This window comes from Scomber scombrus, chromosome 10, assembly GCF_963691925.1.
Source record: "Scomber scombrus chromosome 10, fScoSco1.1, whole genome shotgun sequence".
NCBI lineage: Eukaryota > Metazoa > Chordata > Actinopteri > Scombriformes > Scombridae > Scomber > Scomber scombrus.
In genome coordinates this window covers 12,996,745-13,009,797 of record NC_084979.1, presented here as the reverse complement: position 1 = coordinate 13,009,797, position 13,053 = coordinate 12,996,745, and the positions used below count along the sequence as shown (strand labels likewise).

The 13,053-nt window shown below is 40.4% G+C and overlaps 1 protein-coding gene across 1 annotated transcript in view; it reads left to right on the top strand.

Moving 5' to 3' along the window:
- LOC133988081 (neural cell adhesion molecule L1-like protein) overlaps positions 1-12,660 on the top strand; it is a 34,163-nt gene extending 21,503 nt beyond the window's left edge. The window contains exons 22-26 of the mRNA XM_062427621.1: positions 5,376-5,489; positions 5,814-5,975; positions 6,354-6,485; positions 7,646-7,718; positions 12,311-12,660. Coding sequence (XP_062283605.1) covers positions 5,376-5,489; positions 5,814-5,975; positions 6,354-6,485; positions 7,646-7,718; positions 12,311-12,515 — 686 coding nt within the window. The 3' untranslated portion in view covers positions 12,516-12,660. The remainder of the gene's footprint in view (positions 1-5,375; positions 5,490-5,813; positions 5,976-6,353; positions 6,486-7,645; positions 7,719-12,310) is intronic.
- Positions 12,661-13,053: the final 393 nt, after the last annotated feature.

Genomic DNA, 13,053 nt, shown 5'->3' with positions numbered 1-13,053 from the left:
GCCACTGTGATTTCTCTGATGTTTTTACTTCCAAAAATATACACCAAAAAGCACAATAATGATGAAAACAGAGTTATATCCTTGTGATGTGACTAGTACTGTATATATTACAATGCTAATGTGTAGCCACATCAATGTTGTACTGTAATGTTGTATATATATTCTAGTAGGCTAATGAATTCTGTAACATTAGGGTCAATACTATTGCTAATACAAATATTTTGGTCCCCTTTTAAATTCTTCTGTCAAAACTGGCGATAGCCATTGAGACAGGATCAAATCATTCTTCATGAATTATATGATACCTGCATTGCTGGTTGGTAGAGCCTACTAACTTTAAAGAACATGCATTCACTGGGGAAAAGTGCACTGCTAACATTAGTTGGTAGGCTAAATAATTAGCTGCTTAGCTGCAGCACATTCAACAGTATGTAAATGTACCTGCATATATAAGGTCCATTAGTTTAGATGCTGGTGTGGTCATTACACATCAATACCACTGCTTACAAAGACGTGTAGTCCTTAGTGCAAGATTCTTTACTTTGTGGAATATAGTGCTCAAACTGTGTGATAATAGATATGATATTTAATGTTTCTTTGGACAGCATTCAGATATGCAATATTATACTTATCAGTCTTATCAATAAGAACAGATTGTTAATATTAGGTGATGACCATCTGTGGGTGTTCTGCCATAACTTAGTGCTCAAATGTTTATAATAATATTCATGCTGCTCCAACATGTCTTAAATGTATTCTTTTTTGTTAAATATTGTCAGTCCTATAACCTGCCTTTGAGTGCACAACTGCTAACAACTGGATTGATGTTTTGCAAATATACTACAGTGAATTGTGGGATACACTCAGCTACTCAGAATACAGTTTTAAGTGGTATTAGGAGAAGTGTGCATCAAGTTTGGGTTATGTGCTCTATGTTTTGGTATGTATCAGATGTGGGACACAATTGCCAAATAACGGTTGTGAGAATGTGCACTTACATTAAAGATTGCAGACTGTAAGTGTTGGGACAGACCCTATGTATGTGTTACTGCCAGCCTGACAGTTCAAAGTTCCTGAAAACTCTTCTTTCTCTCCCAATACTTGGCAGGCAAAAAATATGAACGTGTAAGAACATATCTGTTCGCTATCTCTGATGTTTTAAAAAAGGTTATTCATTCTTCTCTGGCTTTTATATTTCCTCTGAGAGGCTCTCCATTTTGTTGGTGGACACCCAGCCTGAGAGCCATTAGATTCATTGTTTGTAAATACGGCTGAGTAGAAGGCTCTCTGGGAGATAAAATTGTTCTGTTTAGGAGCACTGTCCTCAGGGCATGTTAGTCACAAAGCAGCGGAGTAGATTTATAGATGCCAATAGCACGGAGCAGCAGCACCATGAATTTAGAGACATTAAAAGGGAGTGATGGAGTGACAGTGAAAAAAATGAATGGCTTTGAAGTATTCTTTTTAGATTTCATCTTTGTGACTGAATGAGCTTTTAATGCGTATTGCCATTTAGTAAGTATAAACGGTTGTCTGGCTAAAAACCTGACAAATTACAGAATGGCATAGCAGAACAAAAAACAGCCATAGAGGTATCAGTAGATGTGTGTGTCCACGTGTCTTTGTTTTGAAAACCCTGTAATGTGAAGAGAGTGGCTAAAGTGTGAGACAGAAAAGAAAACATAGAAGGATGTGGTGAAACGTCTGTGAGAAAGAGGAGCAGAAAAAACTGAGAGAACAGCTAACAGCCGTAGCAGAAGAGTGTGGCAGACAGAGAAAAAAATATCTATTTTCCTCCATCAGCTCTCATGAGATAGCAAAGCAGCAGAGATAAAGCGGGTTGCAAACTAGACAAAAAGCACAAAAGAGCATATACCTCTAAAGTCACACAAAAATAACCAGCTCCTCCCGAGATTGTTGAAAGTTGTTATCGCCAACATGTTTGCTAATGGCTTGAACTCAGTGTTTGAAAAAGTTCAGTTAGAAAGGGATGGCTTCATCTTCATTGCGATCAGCCCATGATTCAGCAGTCAGTGAATAGCAGCAGTAATATTTTATACAAGTTCATAAATATAATATAAAATATTATATATTACTAATATAAGCAGCTACATGTATAAATGTACACACACACACACACACACACACACACACACACACACACACACACACACACACACACACACACACACACATACATATTACGAACATGCTTTATCACAACAACAGTAATAGCTACATCATAAACTTGCATTATATTATTCACATAAAAGACTAAGGACCAATAACAACATAATAAAAAAAATTTAAACATCTAATTAAATGTACAAAATGAATGCAGGAAGTGACACATTCCCCCAAACTAAATCTACTGTATGACCGTTAACACAATCATTTAAAACTTATTAAACACACTTTCTAGTTCTAGGTCATGTCTTAAAGGAAAAATGCTCAAAATGTTTAAATGATAAAGCTACATAATGACTGTGTAGCTACTAGCTACAGAGATCATGCTGAAGATAACAAGATATGATTTTGCATTGTGTTGCAGTTTTTTTCTCATATCTTGCTTTTTGAGATATTCTGTAATTTATATACTTCAATAATGTCAGATGTCTATGTTCAAAAAAGTTCCAAAACTTGAGATGAACCTGTGTGAAAATCAACTTATAAGTTAAAAGCCCAGGCTTCTGAACGCTTTGTTTACGTTATGACCTCGACTTCCCCATTGAATGGACATCAGATTGTTCACACATGCCCACAAACATATGCCGTCCATTCCATAGTGTTTGTTGCTGAGGTTGTTCTTCAAACATGGACTTGAGGAAGTTGACATTTTGAGTAAAGAACAAGAAAAAGAAGTAAAAGCTTGTCTGTTTACATGGCCTCTGGAGCTGGCAGCTAACCAATTACAACAAATTGGGCTCATTTGGAGGGAGGCCTTGAAGAGACAGGTATAGGACAGCCATAACACAAGTTACACTATTGTAACCCTAGTTCTATAAACACAGGCAGAGCCCTGTATTGGACTCTATGGGCAATACTTTCCTCCAATCACACACACGTCATTGCCAAATGAAATTTGTATGTACATAGCCAGCCAATCAAGATTCACCTTCCAATTATATGTATCTCACACCATATATAAAGCAGTGTCTTGCAGCCCCTCACTTATCTAGAAACCACCAACTTCAGCGGACAGCATATGAGCAACAGGGTTCATGGGTAGCTGCCTGGGCCTGAGTCTATAGAACTAGATTAGACTAAACTACAATATCGTACCCTTTGTTCTACCACACACCTGATGAATGTCATCACTGAGCCTGACTGGCTATACGTTAGTTGTTGTGGCCCTCCCGCTACTTTATAAATTCAAAGTGGAGAAGTAGTGGGCCCACCAAAGCCCAGTAACATGAACATGACCTGGGTGAAACCATGGCCTAACCACGTAGGGGTCACAGGTCAAACGCCAGACACTCTGCACACCTCATTCCCACAAGTCATTATGGATCATGGGAGAATGTGGCCATATAATTGCAACAGGGTGGGGTAGACCAAGACGCTGCTGTACATATGTCATTGACATGTCCCACTGAATAAGGCCGTAGGTGCTGCTACAAACTAGGATATGGTATGTGCTCGGCCAGTGGTGGTGGTGTCCTAACCAGCCTGCATGTGAGCTCGGGAGATGCACTCACAAAGCCAATTAACTAGTACCTCTTGGACAGGGCTCTTTCTAATCACTACCTCTCCACAGCACATGAGCAGCTGTTCAGTGTACCAAAAGGTGGCCATGCGTTCAACATAACATTCCAACACACATACTGGGCACAAGAGTTGCAGTGTTGCCTCTCTTGTGTAGGACAAAACGCCTCTAATTTTATAATTCCTGACTTAAATTAACTCCTTATGCTTTGAGGAAAAAACAAGGTGTTTGGTCCAAGAGTAACACCATTGTGGTCAGTTAATATCTGGAACACAGAATTTTAATTTTCTATTTCCAATTGTGTTGGTGCTTTGCTACCAGGGACATTAGTGTCATCAACATGACAGTTAAGTTCTATAAGTACACTTCATTCGTCATTATACTACATATTCAAATCCTAGTTAATATTTGTACGTTTTATGCACTTGGGAAGACACTGTTCATGGTATTTTTGGTGCTCAGTGAAAAAACACCAGCAACAAATGATGCATCCAACTGCATGTGGTTGCATTGTGAGGATGCATTGCCCACATATCTGTGTGTCTCAGTGTGTGTGCAGTCACATATCCCTATGCAAGTGTCTGTGTATGTGTATGTGCCTGGTCTATAAACCTTAAAGCTGGCTTTCCATATATCTGTAATATTCTGCTGTATTTCATTTTCTTTTTATCCCTCTGAAGATTTGTCTCTGACTACAGCTGTGGCCTCTGTTCAGAGCAGTATGTATCACCGCCTGCAGCCCCTGCAGCTTGCTAACATAGAAATAGAAGTAGACAAGGTCATAGGTGTGTTGGTGTGGCGAGTAGCTGTCGCTTATAGTTAGTTATACTAGCATAATTCCTTTGGGTAATTCCTTTATACCAATTCAGGAAAGATTTTCCAAAAATTCAAACTGTAAACATTTTGTGTGAGGATACAATGTCAGAAAATAACCATTGAAGTTTGAATTTGCAATTCAGATTTGTTGTGTCAACCTTGACCCTGCTATAATTATAGTGTGTTTATAATCAGATGCAGTGGACTTTCACAGTTACTCCCATCAGTTTTCCCAGTAGCTCCAACAATCCTGCATTGTGTAGTTTATAGAGCTTACTTGTTTTCACAGTAGAGTATTAGACCTGACAGTACGGTAACAGGAATCTAACATCTGAGGCTTCTCTTTTATTCTAGGCCACAACTGCTCTCTCTCCTTTCCCAGCTCTATCCCAGGCAATTCTACTCATCCTCCTCTAGGTATATAGCTCCCACTCACACATGCACAGCCAATGATATCCTTGTGATCTCATCTTGATGTACCTGAACTAACAATGAGATTCAAGACATGGAGTCGCTTCAATCTATTCAGATATCCGCTCAAGGCAGGGGGCCTTCAGGAAATGCCAGCTTTGCTTAAGAGAGAGTGAAGACTAGATGTCACTCCCGCCCACCATCGCTATATCTACTCTTTATGAGCCAAAATCCAGCTCCACTCAATTAAGTCTGGGTCCCAGCATCGCCTTTTGAACTGTCGTCTTGAAGGGTTTCTGCTAGCTGCACTGTTCTCAAGCTGCGGGGGGATCCTATTCTCTGCTAATCCTCTTTTCCTGCGTTCTTTCTCCTTTTCTCTGTGGCTGTCTGTGTTTTCCTTTCCTCCCTATTTTCCTCCCCCTATTTCTTCTCTCTTTATCAGTTCCAGCCCTGTTGAACATAAGCTCTTATGTGAGTGACACCTTTGCCAAAATCAGCTGGACTGCCAGAGAGGAGCAGCAGAATTTGCAGCTTTATGTGGCTTATATGAATAACCGTAAGCTTCTTTCACCATCTCCGCCTTGCTAAATATTGGTAGAAATTTTAGGTGACATCATGTTTAGGTGCAACTGGGAAGGCTTTATGTAAACATCTAAAAATACATTATAAGTTAGCATATACAGTACCTTCACCATTCACCTTCATCATTGTTACAAAATGTATTAAGATGTATTTAACATTATACATAGCTCAAATAAATAACACACAAATAACACAAATAAATGCGATAACTTAACACTGTAACTCGGCAACGGCTTTCAATAGTATGAATTCTAATACAGACTTGCTGCTTGTGCACTTCTTGTGCTTCACTGTGTAGGTGATGGTAACTGGCGGATTTCAGAGGCTGTTAACACTTCTCAAAGTTTCCACGTTATTGATGGGCTCAAACCTGGAACGGTGTACACGGTGCGCCTCATGTCCAAGAGCCTGCTCGATAATGCTAGCATTTTCGAAGACGTTATCCAGACACGGGTCAAAGGTGAGAAGAGAGAAAGGGGTCACAGTCAATATAGCTGAGTGATTTAGGTTCTAGTCTGCCATAACAATACCGGCATATCATTGACAACTGTGTATCGAGTGTGGTGTATGTGTGAGTTTCTTGCATCTCTGCACTTTTGTTTTTTCCTTCCTATCTCATATTCTTTCAGAGGAGACAGAGTGTTGTAGCTGAAGGGAATGTGAGCCAAATACGACATGAGAATATCCTCTCAAACTTGAATACATCATGTTTTTCTGTTTTGAGTCAAAGATAAAGTTGAATGAGGAGCGCTTGAGGGGATTGTTATACTCAAATAGGCCAGTGTGTGTAAAATGTATCTTTGAGCTTTCTGTCTTTTTGGGGGTTTTTTGTCCTCAGGTATGGCAGGTCAGCAGAGAAACTTTTCGACCCAGGGCTGGGTTATCGGGACCATGTGTGCTGTGGCACTCCTCACCCTTGTTGCACTCATGGCTTGCTTTGTGCGGAGAAACAAAGGTGGCAAGTATGCAGGTACGCCGCCGCCCCAGCGACAAGACATGTTCTCCATGGATAAAGGTCAGTTAGTCTTTGACTAGGGTTGGGTCCTCATGTCGTTTCACTTCAGGAAGTGAACCAAAATTAAACTCCTGAAATGTACAAGTAGAAGATAACAGTCTGATTTGGTAACATACATTTTTTTCTAAAATTTTAATGATCACCAGTTCTTGATTTTACTCCGATGTGATTTTGGTTGACCTCCTGAAAGAACGTGCAAAGCACCTCAACCCTGACCCCCCACCCTGTTTGGAAATGCATTATGCATGCATGTTGGACACATATGCATTTAACTCCCAAATGCACTGGCATTGTGTGTAGTTTTTGCTGTATGTGAAATAATTTGCTCTCTGCGTGGTACCTGTGATTACATACCTTGTCAGATGAGTGGGAATCAGGTGGCTTTGTTCTTCAAAACCATCACCTGTGCAGACCTTGTGGGCCCTTTCCTTGTGCCTTTATGCTGCCTTGTATCAGAGCCAAATTCAGTCTCACAGTGGTACCCCTCTCAACCTGCTTTCCCGTCTTCTCCCCACCACTCTATTTCTTTGCCTGCAGTAGCTTTTGACGTGAAGCACTGAATTTTTCATCACCTCTTTTGGACTCCCCCTTTGCCCAGGCAGCTCTTTTCATGAAACCCCTCTTTTGTCTCTCTCAAAAGCATAGCATATTTTTGGGAATGTTTTTAACACGTATTTACACAAAGAGCTGATGTGTTGCACTTTGTGCAAACACACAGGAGAGAGGCTTTCAGTGTACAGACTTGATATCATGTTTACACAGTCATATTTAGTTCTTATCAAAAGCTTTTGAATTCTATCTCTTACATATACTCAGGTGTTGTAAAGTAAAAGTTCATTTCATTCAAGCACAAATATTGAGCTTTGCTTTTGCTCTACTTTCCAAGCATTGCCTGACAGAAAATCACTGAAGTTCATTAAAACAAAACAAAAGGCGTTACTGAGTTATTTCCCTTTGGAAAATGTTACAGACATAAAGCTTTATAGTTGTTTGAATTTAAAGCATTATAAATGATTATGCTTCCCAACAGTACATGTAATATTTAATCATATCTATGGATGAAAGTGCTGATCTTTCACAATGTTACTGAAATGCATGTTCTGCCCCCCCTGCAGTGAAAGAGAAGGAAGACCTCCACCCTGACATGGAGTCACAGGGAATGAATGATGACACCTTCTGTGAATACAGGTGAGTTGTACTCCTGTTCTTCAGAGGAAAGCTGCAGTGCCAAGGTGTTCTCAGGATATTACTTTTTTATCTTGTTGAAATGCATTGTGTGTTGTTGCAACATTAATCTAACAACCATATGTTAAATATGATCTGGATAAGAAACTCATGTGTTATGTGTCACAGTAATATTTTTTTTCTCTCCCATCCCAAAAGCAAACCTTGCATTCATGAGCTTTACCAGGATCAGCCTATGAGCCAATGTTCTCATCATTTAACAGGCTAGGTAATCACTGTTACAGTTAGTTAAGAATAGTGGGTAACACTCAACTAAAGCTTTGTTTCCCTTTAGTTGGAATTAAGATTGTGTGCACTCAGCAGTATGTGTTAGCTCATCCCTGTATGCAATAGTTAGGTGATTTTGTGTGCTAGAATGTGCATGTCTGTGTGTTTGTGCTCGCCGTTCGCCAAAAACGTACACAAACATACAATAAATTAATCAATATCTAAATGGTAGCAAAGTTGGTTTATTACTGTAGGAAGAAAAGTAAAGCAATTGACAAAAACAAATAAGAAAAAGACATGGCAGTAACCCCAGTCTCAACTGAATGGCCACATTAGCATTCAGTCCAAAACTGTCCAACACTCAATACAGAGAAAAAGGAGGTGGTGTCACAAGGCCAACTTGGGTCAAAAACACACAAACAGACAAACCAAAAAGGGCACTGAACAGAGTGCTTGTTGTTGTAAGTAAGAAAAACAGTTGGGTAGTCTAATATTGTACAAAACATTAGCACACCACTGAAGTAATAAGTTCTCCCTTTTTAAATCGAGTCACAAATGCCACATTTATGGGAAATATATCAGATTGAAATAAATCGGAATTTTCCTTCAAAATATTCCATGTTGGCTTTCTGTACATTTGAATGGGGGATGGAGCCAAAATTGGCTGACTGGTGCGAGTGCGACCACTCGAGTTTCCAAGACATTTCTTAGACAACAGCTGTAATGTTATTAACTATTTAAGCTATTAGATGAGCTGCCTACTGAACCTATTCAGCTTAGCCACTTCCAACACAGAAAGACCTGTTTGAGGAGACTGGAGGTTACCGAAACATGAAATGTTTTTGTCAGTTAATTTAGTGCCTCAGCTTACTTGGGAATTAAGTACAGGCCACACTTTTAATTGCTATAGAGGAAGCTCCTGCTGCAGACACACATATTGATACTCGACATACAGTAACTGGAAATATCTAACATTCAATGACACAGACATAAACTAAAAGCATGGCAAAATGGTGGAAAAACTCGACCTTTAAGCCCGAAGCAGACAGCTGTTGTACTTTATAATGACTGTTGAATTTCCATTGTTTGCATTGTTTAGCTGCTACGATGACGGTTTAGGGAAATGGACTGAATCCTATTTTGCCTGACAGCACTGCAGCAACTGTGTGACAATGCCGTGTTTGTTTGTGCACACATACAACAGAAAATCACCTAAAATGGCCTCATCTGTCTGCTTTGATTCTGTTCGTCATCATATTATTCAGAACATGATTACTCACAATTGCGTTGTTGCTGCCAATTGCATTCCTGTGATTCTTGCCCAGACTATTATTCTGTTCAGCAGGACAGAAAAATCTATTGTCTACAATCCAGTTTATAGATTATACAGCTTAAAGATGTAATAAGTACATTTTTACCATACCATATCTCAAAATGACCATACTTGTTGGGATGATAGGGGTTTCAGCCAATATCAATGAATGAGTGATTGCTGTACGGATAGTGAGATGGCTGTAATTAAAACAAAAATAGTTTTTGATTTACATGTGTAAAAAATGTTGGAAATAATGTATCACTTTTATGACTTTACAGTATATACACACACACACACACACTGACATTGTGATATTGATTTTAGCCCAGATACTAAGTTTACTATTGCAGTCATCAGGCAGGAGAAGCCGCAAAAAATATGTGTTTATGAGCTTGTGGGGATGTTTGGCTGCAAGTTTCTGTTTAGAATGCCTCTCATGGTTGGTTTCATGAGGCTGTTCTGACTTCTGTCCCCCCAGAGTGCCCTAAGCCTCACTATGATGTTGTTTTCTTGGCTATAGAGCTAGATTCAGGGCTCTCTTGTGCCCTTTGAATCTCTGAAGGCAATAGACCACCCACTGGCATGCCACGTGTCTGGGGAGCTGACAAGTGGTAATTATGCTTTAGACAATTTCTCTTTGGTGACAGCCCTCTGCTGCCTCGCCCCACTGTCCACTGCAAGAGCAGCAGGTGTCATAGCTGGAGTGGGCTGTTAGCCAACAGTGTGATGCAATTTCTTCCTCAGCTAGTTTATTTGTTATTCTTTTTTGTTGTTTTACCCCTGCTCCTTTTTTCTCATCTCAGCTCTTATCTTCTCATATTTTTATGTGCAATTTGGGAGGCAGCAAATGTGGAAAAAGTTTTCCTACAGACACCTCAAGAGTAAAATAAATACAACTTCAGGTGCAAGAGGCTGAAAAAAGTCCTCCTTGCACCTGACGTTTCTGTGCTGCCCCCAAACCATGTCAGCATGGGTCAATGGCAAGACAAATTTAATTACCTTCTGCCCAGTGATGTGCCTCCACTCCATCTCTCACCTGTTTGTTGAGGCTGAAGAAAAGCCTTTTCACGGCAGCAGCTGAGACTGATCTGGATCCTGACCAGCTCCTGAATGAGCTAGGCCACAAAAGCACTCAGCCCCAATTTATCACTGTATTCAAAGTCATTGTGGGCGGGCTGCGCCGTCTGTGGCATTCCTCTGCTCTTAGATAACAGCCACTTATCTTCAGTGCTCTAGAGTCGTCAGAGAAAAAGGGTTTGATAAGAGCTGAAATACGGACCTTATTTGGATTGCATGGTAAACGCCTCATGAAATAGGATAGATAAGATTGGTTATTAAAAATCCATGTGAAAGAGACCCACTTTGTAATCTTAGCTTGAACCATAGACCGTATATAAAGATGGACAGTGCATCTCCACTTTCTGCCACTATGCAAAAATAGTACTTAAAATATCTCGAGCTGCCATCTTGCTTGTGTGATGTCATTTGCAACCAGAGTTTGCGCAGTAGAGTTGGGTGCCGGGATGATGGGCTGTGGGACCCACCCCCTCAATTTCACTGACAGGCGTCCTGCCACTGAGAAAAGCTGCCATGGAGAGGTAAACCTGCCAAAATTAGCTAGCAACTAGCCGCTATAGCTGGTAGTCAAAATGAAAGTGTGTACATTAACGTCTTCCATCATCGTCTTCTGAAAGAGGTATGAGTGCATCTGTCAATCACAGCCGTTAATCATCCCTTTTTATGTTTTCAAATAACTAAAAGAAAACAAACTTATCGGAAAAATTAGCACATGAACATACTTCAGTATGATAAAAAAAAAAAGCGTGCATCTTTGTGGACATTTTTTTTATGTGCACTTTGATTTTTTACATTTTGCTCTTGTACTATTTGTTAACATAGACGGGGCAGGACTTATGAGCTATACTGCAGCCAGCCACCAGGGGGTGATTAAGACGTTTTGGCTTAATTTTTGGGGAGCTGTCATGTTGTCCATCTTTACATTGTCACCGCATGAACCACTGCGTCAGTGCTAAAATGCTGCTCAAAATGTCGAGCTTGTATTTGCCATAGGTGTCAACCAAGGCATGCTGCAAATGGCACTATCACATACCAGCCACCTGAGTGTCGTCTGGGAACGCAGACACTCTGCGGTATGAATACTAAACTGAAGGAGAGAGAGGTGTTACCAAACATGGATGGCTTAGGGAATTAGAAAAGAGGACAGGGAGGAAAAATATCCTCAGTGTTTTGAGGTGACCCCGCGTCTTGTAGTGAGACACCTGCAAGTTGGCCAGTTGCCCAGCCTTAAATTGGCATCTAATCTCCTTGGCCTGCGTGTGAGCCCCTCGGGAATACCAGGAATGACAGGCTGTTTGTCTGGGATTGCATATGCCCCACCTCTCCCCCCCTCTTCTCTCTCCCCTTCTCAATCTCAGCCTTCACCTCCACCCCCCACTTATACACACACACACACACACACACACACACACACACACACACACACACACACACACACACACACACACACACACACACACACACACACACACACCTCCCACCCATCTTCTTCCTCACTGTTTGGAATGAGCTGCACTCTGGCAATTTCCATCACTGGCTCTAAAGAGATTTGAAATTGCCTTTGGTCTTGAAGCCTTGGCAATTAGCAATTAGTGAAGTGATTGTAGCAAGCCCTCCTCACCTCCCTTGCGCTCCCTTTCCTAGTGTGAAGCCACTGCATCCACCCCTGCCTACTGCCTGTAGTGATGTATTGAAACCATAAGAACTTCCTTTTTGAGTGGGAGCCTGTGTGTGTCTGTTAGAGCAGCCAAGCATTTAATAGTCTTTATGTATTGTACATGCTCTGTACACTGGTGTTTCTGTGTGTGCTTGTGTGTCAAACAGAGTCTCTAGGGTAATATGTGTTGCTTCCGAACATCTGCCTGATGTGCTATACAATGTGTTTGTTTATGCACTGCACCACTGACCCACCCTTCTCTGTTGTTGTTGATGGCAGTGACAGTGATGAGAAGCCACTGAAGGGCAGTAGCTTGCATTCCCTGAATGCAGTCGGGGACAGTGTCAGCAGAAACAGTCTGGTCGACTATGCCGACGGTGGAGGAGATTTCAACGAGGACGGTTCATTTATCGGAGAATATTCCGGACCCAAGCACCGAGGCTCTGTTAGCCAGCCCAGTGGACCCAGCCCAGTCACTGCATAAAGCCAAGCTCCAATTGACACGGTCTACTTCGAAACCTTTCAAGATACTTTTTAAATTCAGCTTCCCTGGCAATGAATATAACTTGAATGGCCAAATATGAAGAATAAAAATGACTCAAATGTGCTGCAGTTTTTAATGCTGCGAAAGGCTGGAAAGGAAAGAATACACCCACCCTACACATCATACAATACGTGTGAAAAAACGTTGTACATACTGTAAGAGAATGAAATGTATAATTTGAGTGTTTCATTATTTTATTAATAATAATAATTAAAAAAGTGTTTTTTTGTACCTGTCAACCACAATCTTCACTGATGTACATTGATTGTGCTCTTCAACAAAATAGATCAAAAATTACTTTTGGTTACTGTATATCTGTATTTATATACTCGTGAAAATTTGAGAATTGAATTATTTATAATCAAAATGCTGATAATACCTGTTGTCTTTTATATCATATTATCAAACTTAAACTTTTGATTGTTTTTTATATCAAACAAGTGACAATTACACAAATATAAGAACATACATTTTGAAG